Below are 18,050 nucleotides of genomic sequence, written 5' to 3' on the forward strand. Positions count from 1 at the left end.
ATTATCTATCTGCTCAAAAATTCCCAGTAACTCCTCCTCTCATACAAGGTAAAGAAACATCCCCATCCTTATTGTGGCATATCAAGGACTTAAATGCTCTGCACCCATTCCTTCTCGTCAGTGATACTGTGTCATGAAACTTCTGTAAAAGCATATTCAATGTGAATGGTGCCCCCTGGAGTTGTTCAGTAAAGAACTGACAAGGCTGCTTGCAGCAATGAGCCTCTTGACATCATCTCTTGCTACTCTCCCCCTTTGCTCATGCTGCTCCAAATATAATTGAGTTCTTTTTCTTCCTCAAAAATACCTGATGGTCAGGTATTACAACTCAGAGCAATGTATGTGCGTACTGTCCCCTATGCCTGGAATGATCTTCCCCAAGTTATCTGTATGGCTTAATCTCTCACAACTTTAGACCTGGGCTCAAAATATTACCTTCTCCATAAGACCCTCAATGAATAATCTATTTATTATGTTGCCACCCATACCCCTTGATTCCTCTTCTTTTCTCTGCTGTTTTATCTCCACAGCTCTTGTGCTTAGCTGCTCGGTCATGTCTGACTCTTAGCAGTGCTATAGACTATAGCCCGCCAGACTCCTCTGTCCATGGGATGCTCCAGGCTAGAATACTGGAGTGGATTGCCATGCCTTCCTTCAGGGCATCTTCCCAACCCAGAGATTGAACCCAGGTCTCCCACATGCAGGCGGATTCCTTTCCGCTTGAGCCACCAGGGCAGCTCTTAGCACCTTCTAATATAATATGTATGCTCTGTGTGTCCTAAGTTGCTTCAGTCATGTCCAACTCTTTGCTACCTTATGGACTGTAGCCTGCCAGGTTCCTCTGTCCATGGGTGGAGAATACTGGAGTGGCCTACCATGCCTTCCCGTAGGGGATCTTCCCAACCTGGGGACTGAACCCACATCTCATGTATCTTGCATTGGCAGGCAGTTTCTTTACCCTAGCACCACCTTGGAAGACCTAATATAAGATACAGTTTACCAACTTGTTTATGATCTTGTTCTTATCCCATTAAAATATAAGCTTCCTGCTGGCAGAGATTTCTATTTGTTCATTGCTGTATCCTCTGTAACTAAAATGGCTCCTAATACATAATAATAAATAATAAATATATGTTAAATAATTAGCAATAAAGTGGGAATTGTGAGCACAAAAAGTTAGCAGTGAAAGTGCCTAATCAACTACATTTTATACAGTGTGAATGAAGACTTCTTTAGTTTTCCTGTTAGTCATTTTTAAGCAGCTAAGTAGATCTTTAGCAGGTCAAGAATACTAAAGAGATGTGTCTCAATTGCCCAAAATAGCTCACTTAGAATTGGAAATTTCACACTATAGAAGCAATGCCATTGCTGCGCTATTTCTTTTTCAAAAGAAAAATCCATTTGTAACACAGAGCTCTCCAGAGATTTATCACCATTTACTCGGCCTCGCTCCAAGAAGTGTCAGGACTGACCCGGCCAATTTCCAGGGTCACACAGTCATTGCTTTTATCACTTATGAAAACAGAAGACAATTTCAGTACCCAAAACACAGTGCAAAAATCAATGATCCTAGAATCATTCTCAAAGTTGACAATGTGATTCCAAGTCCTTATTAAAAGGAAAAATAGAAAATGAGATCTGTTTTCTTTGGCACAAGTGTCACTCCCTAGGAGTTGTGTAATTAGGAGGACAAATCAATAATTTAAGTTCAAAAGGGTACTGTTAAATGCATTGTCTCTTTACTGTAAGTATATTCATTTATGCTTTACAAGTATATTCATTTATCTAATCATCATTTCATTTATTTTTTCTATCATTTATTAAATATCTGTGATGAATGTATTTAATACAAATTTTTATTTGCTATTTTCTTTAAAAAATATTTATAAAACAAGCATGCTGCTAGGAGTGGGCATATTGCCATCCTAAAATGTGTTAGGTCTGGTTTCATAATAACAGGGAAAAATGCCTTTTGTCTGACTCTTCTCCTCTCTGTATCAGGACCTCCATCTATTGTTCAGGTTTCTCTTCAGCTATTGTGATCAATCTAGGGAATGTCTCTGGTGTGTCCATGAGTCCAGATCTCCCAACTCCCCTTTTTCTCCTTTTCTCCTCTGACTCTCTGTGGTACGCCAGGTCTTCTAAAAAGTACCTACCAATGATTGACCACAAAATTGCTCTTCCTAACTCTTGTGTTGTGCCTGCAGATCTTTTGGCCCATATATTAGGATGTGGTTATCCTATGAAGGGGTATTCCTTTACATGCTGGCACAAAGGTGCTTGCAAGTCGTCAAAATTAATCCATTAGAGCAATGTTATTTCAGTGCAATCTATTCACCTTCTCTTGGTATGATACAGTTTCACCATGGAGTTGACCTGTGACATTTATTATCTAAAGACTGACCGTATGGTGGTCAGTCTGGTGGCCTCAGCCTGCAGCGGTATAACTCAGGGTGGCAGTTCTGGCCAAACATTAAGGTCAGGTTTAGGTGGTGAGGGCATCCAGCCACAAGTCCGGTGGTCAGTGACACGGCCCTGACTCATCAGCTTTGCAGAAAAGAATTCCCGCAAAGACTGAAAGTACTGAAACAAATAAAGTGCTTATTAGGATGAAAAGAGAACAGTTATTTGTGGACAGGCACAGAGGGAGGCTCAAAGACCGAGGCACGCCCTTGTGGTTTGAACCACTTTTACGGGGCATTTCTTCCAGATTTCCTTTGGCCAATCATTTTGATTTGCCTGGTTCAGAGTCTATATTTGGTCTATCTCAGGAACCTGCCATGTATGTGTACTCATGTCTTAACCAAGATGGATTCTAATGAAGAGGCATATGGGTAGTTGACATCACTTATAATGAGGTGACACTCCCTCCCTTTTTTACCTCCAAGGAGCCTTTCTACACATGTGTAATCCAGGAAGTCTCCTTGACTTCAAGAATGAGGATTATTCGGCCTTTTATCTCTTAACTGGGCAGGGCCCAGCCTTCTCCAGCATCCTGCTTTTATAGAGTTTCTGCTATTATGGAGTTTTTGTCCACAGGGAAGAAAGTGTTCAGCCTGGGGCCCATCTATCTCCTGCCTCAAGACCAGTCTCCTAGTTATTTTCTATATACACTAATTGCTGGCTGATCAACATAGGATTTAATGTTTTTGTTGTTCAGTTGCTAAGTCGTATCTGATTCTTTTGAGATCCTGTGGGCTATAGCCCACCAGGCTCCTCTATGAGATTTCCCAAGTAAGAGTACTGGAGTGGGTTGCCTTGCCTTCCTCCAGGGGCTCTTCCCGACCCAGGGACCAAACTTGTACCTCCTGCCTTGGCAGGCTGATTCTTTACCACTGAGCCACCAGGGAAGCCCAGGATTTGATAGTCATATATGATAGTAACCAGCTAGACAAATAAGTGTTTCTCATGTACTAATGAATTTTCTTGAAGATAAACCATGCAGTAATTTAGCAAACTCTCTCCTCCTCGGTTTTCCTAGAATTGAAGCCACTGACATCTCACTTGATCCCCTTAAACCTTTTATATTTAATAGAAAGGGGGAAGACCACCTGTATTAGTCAGATTTCCATGACAGAAGCAAAAGCCATTTGGAGCTTTTTTAAATGAAGAGACTTTTATTCAGCAATTCAAGATTCAAGTGCTTCCAAAACTTTGGAAAGGCTGATGGAGCAGATTCTAGGCTATACTCCTCCTCTGGGACTTGCAGAGCCAGACAGAACTGGTTCCCTAGGGGAGCAACCATTTCTAAAGTTGCTACTGGAGCTCTGACAGAAGTATTAAGTTTTCACCGCTCCCCTGCAAATGGGCACCAAATTCTGCTTCAGAAAGGATCTTCCATATCAGCAACAGGGGCCAGGAGCTGCCAGGCTTTAGCATCTGCCCACCTACTACCTTCTGACATCTTTTCTAAGTACTTCTGGTTGGCTGAAACTTGTTTAAATCAAAAATGATAGCTGCAGGGTTTGGGAAGTGTATAATTTTGCTTTATAACCCTTCCAAGTAAAAATAGTGATAGGAGTTCTGATTCAAAAATATATTTATATTAAAATCAGTTCCCTATTGTCAGTAAAGTGCTTCTAGTCATTAACTGGGAATGGACAGAGAGGGTCACAATAGTAGTAACTGAGTAGAAAAGCAGAAGCAATGAATTTGGAGGACTTGGGTACAATTCTAGCTCTGGCATTTGTAAATATGAGCAAGTTATTTGCCTTCCCTGAGCCTCAGTTCCCATATGTGATAATAACATCCAGGCTACCTTACAGGGTAATTATGAGGATAATGCTAGACATGAATGTAAAAAAAAACTTCATAAATATCAGATACTAAGCAGTTACAAGCAGATATGATCAGTAGGAAGGACTAATGAAAAATTAAATGAGATCATGTCCATTACTGTTAGGTGTTTGGTACTAAATATATTTTATTTTATTCTAGTTTTTGAAAACTGATGACCCTCTTTTTTAATGGTCTATAAATTACCCCATTATCTCATTTTCAAGTCAACTGGGAATTTAACATAAATAGAAAATTAGACCAAGTTAAGCTCCCATCATTATTTGTGATGCATGTCATATTATGATATCATAGAACTCTTAGGTCCTTTAAAAGGCATTGTTTTAATAAATAATAAAATAATTTACTCTGTCATTTGTATTTCTAATTTTTTAATTTCAAATGTTTCCTATATTCACATTAGAAAATCTTTCAAATTTTGTAATTTTTGTGATCTTGTGAAAATATGTTTAGTTCACTTTTTAGTTGACCAAGTCACTGTGAAATGTTTTAAGCTCTAGACAGTAAAGAATGAAGGTTTCTACAGCAAGCCCCTTGATAACAGAAAAAAGAGTTACTAGGGAATTACTTTTCATTTTGTGTTATCATTTGGATGGAAAAAGTATAAACTCATAATTATCTAGTGTGATTTACTATTTTGATTGAGCTCCAGTTGTCAGTGTGATAAGATGAATTTATGAGCAGTAGAACATTAAGCCCCCAGAAATCAATAGATATAATAAAATCCTTTTACTGTCCCTTCCTCCCTACTCACCAAATCAATTGCTTTTTACCTTCTGGTTTTTTCATGAAAGTTCTACAATTCATTTTACTACCTGTCAAAAGTGAAATGTCTTTTTTTTTTTTTCTGAAGAGATACACTTGTTTAATATTTCAGTTCTCTCATGATTTTATTTTCTATCTCTTTGCTTCTAGAAGATTCACATACTTATCTAGTGTTCTAAGCCCAAAATTTGGAATAAAGTTTTGACGTGAAAGTGAAAGTTGCTTAGTTGTGTCCGACTCTGCGACTGTGGGGACTATATGCCATGAAATTCTCCAGGGAAGAATACTGGTGTGGTAGCCTTCCCCTTCTCCTGGGGATCTTCCCAACCCGGGGATCAAACCCAGGTCTCCCGCATTGCGGGTGGATTCTTTACCAGCTGAGCCACAAGGGAAGCCCAGGAATACTGGAGTGGGGAGCGTATCCCTTCTCCATCAGATCTTCCCGACACAGGAATTGAACCAGGGTCTCCTGCATTGCAGGCAGACTCTTTACCAGCTGTTCTATAGAAGTGATAAAAATGAGGACTAACAAAGTAATTGGTAAAGATGTTAAAATTCATGCGCTGTTGACTGTTATTCTTCTAATCATGGGACAAGACTAATACAAAACTTCATATGAATCACTTGAAAGAATAATAAGAATATAACAGGTTGCTGTCCCCTTTTTTTGTAAATCAGAACTACTTCTGTCAGCACCAGTCACACAAATCCTATTTACCCGACAGAGAGATGTGAACACACTTGATCCTAGACGTCTCTCATGAGAAGTTTATCTGTATGTCATACCCAGCATATTCACCTTTTGACTGCTGATGGTACTGATCCTCAGAAGGCTTTGGGACCATTCACTGAGCAACATGGAACTAACCAGAGAGATCTAAGGCTTTTCCCAGTACATGTTTCCCAGTGACTGTCAGCATAAAAGTAGTTAGCTTTTCCCTCTGGTAGTTTCCTAGTAGTTTTATAACTAGACTTTGCCAACCTTACTTTATATTGAAAATGTAAGTTCCTGGAAGAAGTATTTTTCCTCTGCACACACAAAGAAATGAATTTTCCCCAGTACCTAGCCAAAGACTCCAGCTCATTTTATAGCATTGATTTCATAATTCAGTCTTTCTACAGAGCCATTTATTGTAATAGATGTTAGAAAACACATATTCCTAGTAAAAGAGAGGTGAATCTGGCTGTACAGTGAGGGTCAGACTGTGAAAGGAAGAATGAAGGAGACTTGCAAAATCTTTAGGGCCTATCTTCTGAACTGAATGTGGCATTGACTTAGGCATCGTAGATACGTGATCCATTCACTACTTGCTTATTATGCCAGACTGAATTCTTTCCCTGTGCTGTGTATCATACGATAGAAAATATATGTGGCAATTGTCAAGTCAATACTTTTTTTGTGTTCTGTTTTTTGATTCAGTCAGCCTTCATGTATTGCTGAATATTGTCATTTATACTCTCAATTGATGAGATTCTATCCTTCAAGTCATCTTTATAAAGCAGATAAGCATTTAAAGGGAGAAATACAAAGAAGCAGAACTTAGAAGACTACAGTTGATATGATGTAGTTTACAATGTAATACCATTCTTCTACAGTTTTCTCATATTATTGTTTTAAATTTATCCTTCTTTTCCTTTAGAGTTCACTGTTTACCCAAGACAAGTATCTCATAGTAAATAGTAGGTTTTATAAAAATAAATTGAGCTGCTAAGATCCAAAACCAGTCTTCACTTTTCCTTTACCCACTGTATCCAAATCATCACTGACTCTCATATGGCATTTTTTCGTAGGCTTTTAATCTGACCACCAACAATCTAGTTTAGGTACTCATGTTCCCTCTAAACTGTACCATTGCAATAGCTTTGTAATGCACAGGCTTGATTCACTTCTTCCTCACTTCTGGTTCATCTTAGCATGTTGTCACTATATCCTGCTTCCTAAGACATAGAGCAGTCATGACCCTCCATGATCACAGAGCTTCCTTGTCTATGCCATTCAAATACATTAATTCCCAATCCCTGATGTTAACAGTAAAAGCTCATCACATTATTGTACATACTTACCTTTTTGGTTGTCTTCAACATTATAGACACACACACCCTACATTGTGCTATTCCTGCTCATAGTTGGGCAACTTATACATGTGCTTTTTGGTTTTTTTTTTTTTTTTTTTTTCTCTTTTCTGAGGAAGGGCCATGTCCTCTTCTTATCTTCCCCCCAAACTTTCTGTATTCAAAATTCAGAATTAATCTTAGCTTCCCATCTGGCAGAGAACCCATCTGCTAATCCAGGAGATGCAGTTTCAGTCCTTGGGTCAGGAAGATCCACTGGAGTAAGAAATGGCAACCTACTCCAGTATTCTTGCCTGGAAAATTCTATGGAGAGAGAAACTCGGCAGGCTACAGTTCATGGGTTTGCAAATAGTCGGACATGACTGAGCAACATGCCCAACGAATTTACTATGACTATCATAAGACCATGAGTTACTGAAGGACAAAAATGCCATCCTATTAGTTTTTATGTATTTCATTCTTAGCATAGAATTCACTGTATCCTAAATAGATATTTGTGGAAATGATTTTAATTGAATTCAACCGACCACATGTCATATGATGTCATTCTGGCTTTCTTTTAGGAACATGGAATACCTATCAACATGGGCTACGCTGTGGCACCTCATCACTCAGGGGTCTACCCAGTTCACATTCAGCTGTATGCAGCTTGGAAGAAGGTCTGGGGTATTCAGGTCACCAGCACTGAAGAGTATCCGCATTTGAAACCTGCACGCTACCGAAAGGGCTTCATTCACAATAGCATCATGGTAAGCATGTATTGTTGTGTGTATCGAAGGCTCTCAGTACCTACATGTGGAATGAAGACAAAATCTAACTTCAAAAACACTCTTTTACATGAGTATCATAAATCCCTTGCACACCATGATGGTCACACATTAATACACTGCTTGGCTATAGACCTGCTTCTTAAGCTGTGGGGTAGTATTGGCAAATTTGAGACAAGCTCAAAATGTTGGAAGCATGTTTCATGTAGGTCATCCCCTGCCATTTCTGGATTTGTCTGGGGACCTTTTACTTCTGGGGAGTTTCTCCAGGTCCATTTGTTTGGCTGGTTCTATTTAGAATTTTCTAGGCAAAATGTAGGTTCATAAATCAAGAAAACACCTCTCAAATCACTACACTATAAACAGACAGAATCTAACAGATAGTATCCAAGAGCTAAATTTATCCACCCAGTTTATTTTCAGTTTAAGACACTGAAGAATATCTTAGGATATCAGTTTTTCATTGTTCTCTTCTTAGCATATTATAAAAATGAAGGTATATATTTTCTTTTCAAATATATTAACTGAAAAATAATAATTTGATGGAAGGGTGATGCATATGTTCCTATAAATGAAAATAAAACCAAAAGTATATTAGATGGGAATTTATTAGATGAGAATGAAAAAAACTGTCTTGTTTTGCTTTGTAATAAAATAGCTCATCTTAAAACATCCATCCCCACATCCAGTGCCTTACGTCATATTCTCATCACTGGTTGCCAAGATCATAGGAAGGGTTTACAACTGTTCTCCCTCCTTTAAATATTTACATCTTTTCAACCCATTATTCAGGTTACTACTAGAATCATCTGCCTATCTATCTTTCTACCCAATATGTATCTAAAACCAAAGAAAAAGTAATAGGACACTTATTAACAGAGATAATACTCAACATTCATTAATCATAAAACTTTAATTTTTTATTGTAAATTGGTACTAGAGGACCTAAAGAAGCCTCAGATTTAATGGATCTATTGAAAATGCAACTAAAGGTATTGATGTCCTTAGAAATCCAGGAGATATTAAAAGTTTTACTCTGATATAATTGCAGATCAGAGTGAAAGCAGTTTTCCCTTAATTGAGTAATGTAACCATTTGATATATTTTTAAATAGACACATTCCTTTAAGTCAGCACTATTTATTTTCGTATACCTAGATTTTTAAAATTAAGCAAAGAATAAATAGTTATTCTGTGCAAATGAATACATGTCCTCAACCCCATTAGATTATAAGTAGTTTATTATTCAATAAAAAGTTTTTGGAATAAAATTACCTATTTGCTTTCTCTGTTGAACATTCTGAGTTACAACAGAATTAGCCTCAAGACATACCAGAAGCAATCATTAAATAATTTGACTACTACTGGGATTAAAACTTTAATTCAGAGTAGTAAAAACAAAACAGAGTGGTGAGGCTGATGAAAACTCATTGTTTTGAATCTCAGAGCCTGAGGACTCTGAGATGTAAGTACACGTAAACTGTATTTCAGGATCAAGGAAAATAACGGTCTAATACCATGAAAAATGTAACCTTGGAGAATCTCTATATTTAAATTAAATTAACCCTAAGAAGCCTTTTTTTTTTTTAAACCAATTCTGTAACATAACTCAGCTGGTAGGTGAAAATTATAGGCATGAATGAAAATGTTGTAATGTATATGTCCTATGACTTTGAATGGGCAACTCTCAATATTTACATAATTACACCAGCATCAACTCTTGGTTACAGTAAGATTTTGGCTTTATCCACTGGGAAACTCCAATGGGAATGATGATATGCAGACTCTGAAGTCATGACACAGCAATGGAACTTTCAATTAAGTCATGTCAATATGCTGCTTTTTCTTTTTCCTCAGGTCCTCCCTCGACAGACCTGTGGGTTGTTCACACACACTATTTTCTACAAAGAGTATCCAGGAGGTCCCCAAGAATTGGATAAAAGTATCAGAGGAGGTGAACTTTTCCTCACAATCCTTCTAAACCCAGTAAGTATCCTATTTATGCTTTTCACAATAACATCAGACCTTTCAAATATGTTTCATTTTGTTTCCGTTGTCAACCTTCTCACAAGAGTAGATGGTAAATACTAGAGAGAAATTAGGCTACATCTAATTATTAAATTCCCTTAATAAAGGTCAATCAAGAAAAACACAGATTTGTTAAGATCCATGTGTTGACTATACCAATTAAATGTAAGATAATATCTCAACGTTGACTCTTATACTTGAATTGTAGTAAAGACATATATACAGTTGTCTAGCAAGAGATACTGGTTCAAGTGGGCTCGATCTCTGGGTCTGGAAGAAACTCAGGAGAAGAAAATGGCAACCCACTCCTGTATTATTGCCTGGAAAATTCTATGGATGGAGGAACCTGGTGGGCTACAGTCCATGGGGTCACAGAGTCAGAAATGACTGAGTACAGCCAAAAACATTCACAATACGGTGGTGTGTATTTTGTCTGTAAGTTGAATCTGCTTCTAGCTCAAGTAGTAGTATGTCTATCAGTAGACATACATATTTCCATCTCTAAAAATGATCACAATGAAAAGCTGCATTGAAAATACGCAGTGTGTGTGTTAGTTCCTCAGTTATATCTGACACTTCGTCATCCCATGGACGGTAGCACGCCAGGCTCCTCTGCCCATATAATTCTCCAGGCAAGAATACTGGAGTGGGTTGCCATTTCCTTCTACATGAAAATACATAACTATGCATTATCTTTAAATACTAGGGTCATCTGAGGCTTCTTTTTAAAATATTCATTTTGTTTGGAATCAAAGCTAGAAAATTTGCCCCTTTTAATTGTGCCCTTTGATTATTCAGAGTTTTGCAATTTTATTTCCAGTTATATGTATAAAAGTATAGCAATATGGGAATATATTGTCACTAGATAATGTTGCAATTACTTCAGCTTTTTCAATTTTTTTCCCTTAAAGATTCCATTTCTGAGGTTTTAGAGAGTCATGTCCTTTTCTTTACATCCCACTGCACACAAGAAAATGTGAAATAGTGAGTTGTACGCTATGTCTAACTTGTTTTGGTAAGAAATTTTCATACTGAGAGAAAATGATTCATGCTTTAAAAAAAACTGTGGTTCAGTTGTCTCTGGTGAAGCTCCAGGTATGTTTAAATAAATTTAGCTAATATATATGCTATTTTTAATCCATGAAGAAATTAAATAAAAACCTACCTTGTATATAGATGAAAACTCATAAATTGAATTGAAGGGGTAGGGAAGTGGGGGCAAAAATGTATGTTATTGTTCAGTCTCTAAGTTGTGTCTGACTCTTTGAGACCCCATAGACTACAGCGCTGCAGGCTTCCCTGTCCTTCACCATCTACCAGAGTCTGCTCAGATTCATGTCCATCGAGTTGGTGATGCCCTCTTCTTTACCTTCAGTGTTTCTCAGAATCGGGGTCTTTTCTAATGAGTCGGCTCTTCCCATCAGGTGATCAAAATATTGGAACTTAAACTTCAGCATCTGTGCTTCCAATGACTATTCAGAGTTGATTTCCTTTAGGATTGACTGGTTTGATCTCCTTGCAGTCCAAGGGACTCTAAAGAATCTTCTCTAACACTACAGTTCAAAAGCATCAATTCTTTGGCACTCAGCCTTCTTTATGGTCCAACTCTCACATCCATATATGACCACTGGAACCACCATAGCTTTGACTATCTGGACCTTTGTGGACAAAGTGATGTCTCTGCTTTTTAATACCCTGTCTAGGTTTGTCACAGCTTTCCTTCCAAGGAGCAAGCATCTTTTAATTTCATGGCTGTAGTCACTGACACTGTGATTTTGGAGCACAAGAAAATAAAATCTGATACTGCTTCCACTTTTTCTTCTTCTATTTGCCATGTATTATTGGGCCAGATGCCATGATCTTTGTGTTTTGAATGTTTTCAGTTTTAAGCCAGCTTTTTCACCCTCCTCTTTCATCTTCATCAAGAGGTTCTTTAGTTTTTTGTCGCTTTCTACAGTTAAAGTGGTATCATCTGCATATCTGAGGTTGTTGATATTTTTCCTGCCAAACTTGATTCCAGATTGTGAGTCATCCAGCCTGGCATTTCACATGATGTACTCTGCATAGAAATTAAATAAGCAAGGTGACAATATACAGCCTTGATGTACTCTTTCCCCAATTTGGAAACAGTCAGTTGTTCTGTGTCCAATTCAAACTGTTGCTTCTTGACCCACATACATGTTTCTCAGGAGGCAGGTAAGGAGGTCTGGTATTCCCATCTCTTTAAGAATTTTCCAGTTTGTTGTGATCTCACAGTCAGAGGCTTTAGCATAATCAGTGAAGCAGTAATAGATGTTTTTTCCTGAAATTCCCTGCTCTGTCTATGATGCAATGAATGTTGGTAATTTGATCTCTGGTTCCTCTATGTTTTCTAAACCCAGCTTGTACATCTGAAAGTTCTTAGTTCAAGTACTGCTGAAGCCTAGCTTGAAGGACTTTGAGCATGGGGAATGAGTGCTTTATCTGAGTATGAGTAATCAACAAACCTCTTCAAACTGCAGGACTATTAAAAACAAAACAGAACTGTCTCTTTTGTTGGGATTCCATTAAACTGGGGAAGAGCTTGGATGCTCTATGATCTTAGTAAGAAATTCTATTTCTCAGAATTTGTTTGCTCTCCTGTAAGACAAATGTATAAACTAGACAATCCTCAATGTTCCTCAAAAGTATTCCTTTTGGATATTCCATTTTGTATGTGTTTAATTCAAGCTCACTGAGACTTAGAAGAATCAATAACATCACAAAATACTTTTGAGAATCGATATATGCATGTGAATGTGAATGAAAGCAAATATGGGAAATATTTCTCTTTCCTCCTTCCCCCATTAATTGAGAATTTGATCTTCACAGAAGCAAAGGTCACATCTTCATACTGTTTTCACTTTGGGTCTACACTCCCAACCCCAAATCTGCCCTGTCCCCTCCTCAGGGGAAGGGATAAGCATCAGAACACTGATGATTCCCTCCCATGAACCTCTAGCCCCAAGGTCTGATTGTTACTGATATTCACTACCTGGGTGCCCATGGGGCTACTTGTCATTAAAGAGATGGATTTATAACTCTGCTTTTCAAAAACTATGAATTTAGTACTCCATATATAGCATCATTTCTGACTCTTTCTTTATTTTTGGAGGGCGGGGGGGGGCTCCAAAATCACTGCAGGTGGTGATGCAGCCATGAAATTAAAAGACGCTTACTCCTTGGAAGGAAAGTTATGACCAACCTAGACAGCATATTAAAAAGCAGAGACATTACTTTGCCAACAAAGGTCCATCTAGTCAAGGCTATGGTTTTTCCAGCGATCATGTATGGATGTGAGAGTTGGACTGTGAAGAAAGCTGAGCGCTGAAAAATTGATGCTTTGGAACTGTGGTGTTGAAGAAGACTCTTAAGAGTCCCTTGGACTGCAAGGAGATTCAACAAGTCCATCGTAAAAGAGATCAGTCCTGGGTGTTCATTGGAAGGACTGATGTTGAAGCTGGAACTCCAATACTTTGGCCACCTGATGCAAAGAGCTGACTCACTGGAAAAGACTCTGATGCTGGGAAAGATTGAGGGCAGGAGGAGAAGGGGATGACAGAGGATGAGATGGTTGGATGGCATCACCGACTCGATGGACATGAGTTTGGGTAAACTCTGGGAGTTGGTGATAGACAGGGAGGCCTGGTGTGTTGCAATTCATGGGGTCGCAAAGAGTAGGACATGACTGGGCAACTGAACTGAACTGAACTGATATAGCATTATTCAGAGACTAATAGTTGGTCCTTGTCAGTGGTAAAGAACACACCTGCCAATGCAGGAGACAGGAGACCTGGGTTTGATCCCTGAGTCGGGAAGATCCTCCGAACAAGGAAACAACAACCTACTCCAGTATTCTTTCCTGGAGAATCCCATGGACAGAGGAGCCTAGCAATCTACAGTCCATGGGGTCGCAAAGAGGCGGACATGACTGAAGTGACTTAGCATGCAAGCGTGCATAAATCATTACTCAGAGGCTAGTAGTTGGTCCTTTAAATAAGATGGAAGACTATTTGGCACTTATATCTGTAGCGCTTGCTGTAAACTGACAAAATAACACTAACCTCACTTAAAAAGCTTATCATTGCCAACCAAAGTTATTTTAATTGCAGGAGAAATAGAACAATGGAAGAGGGGAGTTTTCAGGAGATTTCTAGACTCCAATAACAAACTGTACTTACTTTATCATTGTGAACTGATGGTGATCTTAAAGTAGGATTCATGAGTAAAGGCGGGAAACCCAGATAGACAAAGAAGAAGGAGCAATGTTAGAGATGATTAACAGTGTGGATAATGTAAGACATTCTATGTACAGCGATATGAAGCTGGGATCAGACAAATAGCAATCCACAAAGATATGGGAGTAAGGAATAATGCTGCTCAAAACCTGAGCAGTGTAGTCATAGGCAATTCAAGTAGACACTACTCAGCTCTCTAGGGAGACAGACTGTGGGTAGCATTTGACGGAACCCAGATTAAAATAGGGCTTAGTTCTAGAGCTGCATGAGCAGAAGTTATCAGATATATTAATCAGGGTTCTTCAAAGAAACAGAACTAAGAGGATTGTGGGGGAGAGATTTATTACAAGAAATTTGTTCATGTGTTTATGGAGGTTGGCAAGCCTCAAAATCTACAGTGAACAAGCTAGAGTCCCAGGGGAACTGACGGTATAGTTTCAATAGAAGTTCTCTAGCCTAAATACCAGAACAGTTGATGGTGTATTTCTAGCCCCAAAGTCAACAGGATTGAGACCCAGGAAGAGCCAGTGTTTCACTTCCGGTTTTCAGGCAGGTTAAAAAACAAAAACAAAAACAGAAAACAGTGATCAGTTCAAAGGCAATGGGGCAGAAGAAATTCCTTTTTATTCACAGAAAAGTGAGACTTTTCATTCTATTTGGCCTTCAGCAGATTAGATCAGACCCATCCACATTATCTGCTTTGCTCAGTTAACCAATTTGGTTGTTAATATCATCCAAAATCATCCTCATGGACACACCCAGAATAATGTTTGAGCTGAGTAACTTGTGGTCCAGTCAAGTTGGTACAAAATTAGCCATCACACCAAATGAGGAAATGAGGTGGGAAAAGACATGAAGGGAGTGAAATAAAATGGGAAACAAAGAAAGAGGGAAGGAAGTGATGACTAAAGTAAAGATAATGTAAGCTTGGAAGTTTTTGTAGCTGTGTCCTGTTATGAATAGAGAGGCACCAGAAGTGATACATTTCATGCAAAGATGAGCACAATAAAGGACAGAAATGGTATGGACCTAACAGAAGCAGAAGATATTAAGAAGAGGTGGCAAGAATACACAGAAGAACTGTTCAAAAAAGATCTTCATGACCCAGATTACCACGATGGTGTGATCACTCACCTAGAGCCAGATATCCTGGAATGTGAAGTCAAGTGGGCCTTAGAAAGCATCACTGCAAACAAAGTTAGGGGAGGCGATGGAATTCCAGTTAGTTATTTCAAATTCTAAAAGATGATGCTATGGAAGTTCTGCACTCAATATGCCAACAAATTTGGACAACTCAGCAGTGGCCACAGGACTGGAAAAGGTCAGTTTTCATTCCAGTCCCAAAGAAAGGCAATCCCAAAGAATGCTCAAACTACTGCGCAGTTGCACTCATCTCATATGCTAGCAAAGTAATGCTCAAAAAATTCTCCAAGCCAGGCTTCATCAGTGCATGAACCCATGAACTTCCAGATGTTCAAGCTGGATTTAGAAAAGGCAGAGGAACCAGAGATCAAACTGCCAACATGTGCTGGATCATCAAAAAAGCAAGAGAGTTCCAGAAAAAAATCTGCTTCTGCTTTATTGACCACAACAAGCCTTTGATTGTGTGGATCACAACACACTGTGGAACACTCTTCAAGAGATGGGAATACCAGATCACCTGACCTGCCTCCTGAGAAATCTGTATGTAGGTCAAGAAGCAACAGTTAGAACTGGACATGGAACTGGTTCCATGGTTCCAAATACGAGAAGGAGTACATCAAGGCTGTATATTGTCACCCTGCTTATTACAGAGTGCATCATGAGAAATGCTGGGCTGGATGAAGCACAAGCTGGAATCAAGGTTGCTGGGAGAAATATCAATATGCAGATGACACCATCCTTATGCAGAAAGCAAAGAAGAACTAAAGAGCCTCTTGATGAAAGTGAAAGAGGAGAGTGAAAAAGTTAGCTTAAAACTCAGCATTCAGAAAACTAAGATCATGGCATCTGGTCCCATCACTTCATGGCAAATTGATGGGAAAACAATGGAAACAGTGAGAGAGTTTATTTTTTTGGGCTCCAAAATCACTGCAGATGGTGACTGCAGCCATGAAATTGAAAGACATTTGCTCCTTGCAAGAAAAGTTATGGTCAACCTAGACAGAATATTAAAAAGCAGAGGCATTGCTTTACCAACAAAGGTCCGTCTAGTCAAAGCTATGGTTTTACCAGTAGTCATGTATGGATGTGAGGGTTGGACTATAAAGAAAGCTGAGCGCCAAAGAATTGATGCTTTTGAACTGTGATGTTAGAGAAGACTCTTGAGAGTCCCTTGGACTGCAAGGAAATCCAACCTGTCAATCCTAAAGGAAATCATTCCTGAATATTCATTGGAAGGGTTGATGCTGAAGCTGAAACTCCACTACTTTGGCCACCTGATGCGAAGAACTGACTCATTTGAAAAGACCCTGATGCTGGGAAAGATTGAGGGCAGGAGGAGAAGGGGTCAACAGAAGATGAGATGGTTGGATGGTATCACTCACTCAATGGACATGGGTTTGGGTAGACTCCGGGAGCTGGTGATGGACAGGGAGGCTTGGAGTGCTGCAGTCCATGGGGTCACAAAGGGTCGGACACGAATGAGCGACTGAACTGAACTGAAGAAAAAAAGCCTGTAAATTCATTGATGTGAAGGTATGTTTTCAAGATGAGATCATTAACATGTTGACTCTAAAGAATATTTGTATCCTCACAGAGCCTGTCCCAAAGGAGAGGTCTATGACTGCATTTGTTAGGTATCAAAGTCCCTTGGGGAGATATGATTTCAGTAGAAAGCATCAACATCCATGAAATCATAGAGAAAGATGATCACTTCTCCTGCCTACTCTTTCAACTGATTTTGAACATGGAAAACCAATGTCTTTGTGCTTATAAGTAGGATAAGTGATCATAGTGTTAGTATAAACTCTAAAGGTTTAAGACCAATCTCACTTTATTTCATTTTTCAATAATGACCTACACTTTCACATCCTGGAAATACTATGGACTCTCTATATTGTGGTATCTCTCTCACATAGTGATTTTCTCTGAGGATTTGTAAATGACCCACAGATTTTTGTTCTTAGTGTTGGGTTTTCAGTATATTAATGAATGGATGGATAAGGATAAGATAGTGTGATACAAAGGTGGCAGTCATGGTAAATACATCAGATGATAATGTATAATACCTAGTATACATAGCACAGTGAAGTAACAGACCAAATCTAGCAAGATGAAATTTAACAGGCAATAATAAAAAGTCCCAAAATTACTTTCAAAGAAAATAGTGCACAAATTCCAGCATTATTTAAGTATAAATATTGTATAAATATAGATTAAATCTGCCAGTAAATTGTATGGACTGCCACATGACATATTCAGTTCCTTGTCACTGAAGCTGTATAAACAGAAATTTTGTAGGAATGTCGAATCTATTACTTTTAATATCTCATCTGATGCTAAAACTGTGTGATTCTGTTCTTATCCAGTTAGACATAGGTATACATTTTTCATTATAAAACATAAAAAATATGAAGTAGGTTTAATTTTACATATTACAAACCAGCACTACATATTTAGTTATAGTAGGGTCAGAGGGAAAAGGAAACGGCAATTTATCAACATGTAAAAGAATTAATAATCAACTCTGAATGTTCATTGGAAAGACTTATGCCAAAGCTGAAGCTCCAATACTTTGGCCACCTGATGTGAAGAGTTGACTCTTTGGAAAAGATGCTGATGCTGGGGAAGATTGATGGTAGGAGGGGAAGGGGGCAACAGAGGATGCTTGGATAGCGTCACTGACTCAATGGACACGAGTTTGAGCAAACTCAGGGAGATAGTGA

The 18,050-nt window shown here is 38.6% G+C and overlaps 1 protein-coding gene across 2 annotated transcripts in view; it reads left to right on the forward strand.

The window, feature by feature from the left end:
- The window catches only part of LOC133071876 (bifunctional heparan sulfate N-deacetylase/N-sulfotransferase 4), a 255,396-nt gene that overhangs the window by 144,324 nt on the left and 93,022 nt on the right, over nucleotides 1-18,050 (forward strand). For both annotated transcript variants that reach the window (XM_061164723.1, XM_061164724.1), the window contains exons 4-5: nucleotides 7,698-7,883; nucleotides 9,758-9,886. In XM_061164723.1, the coding sequence (XP_061020706.1) occupies nucleotides 7,698-7,883; nucleotides 9,758-9,886 (315 nt within the window). The remainder of the gene's footprint in view (nucleotides 1-7,697; nucleotides 7,884-9,757; nucleotides 9,887-18,050) is intronic.

Source organism: Dama dama, chromosome 17 (genome assembly GCF_033118175.1).
Source record: "Dama dama isolate Ldn47 chromosome 17, ASM3311817v1, whole genome shotgun sequence".
Classification (NCBI taxonomy): Eukaryota; Metazoa; Chordata; class Mammalia; order Artiodactyla; family Cervidae; genus Dama; species Dama dama.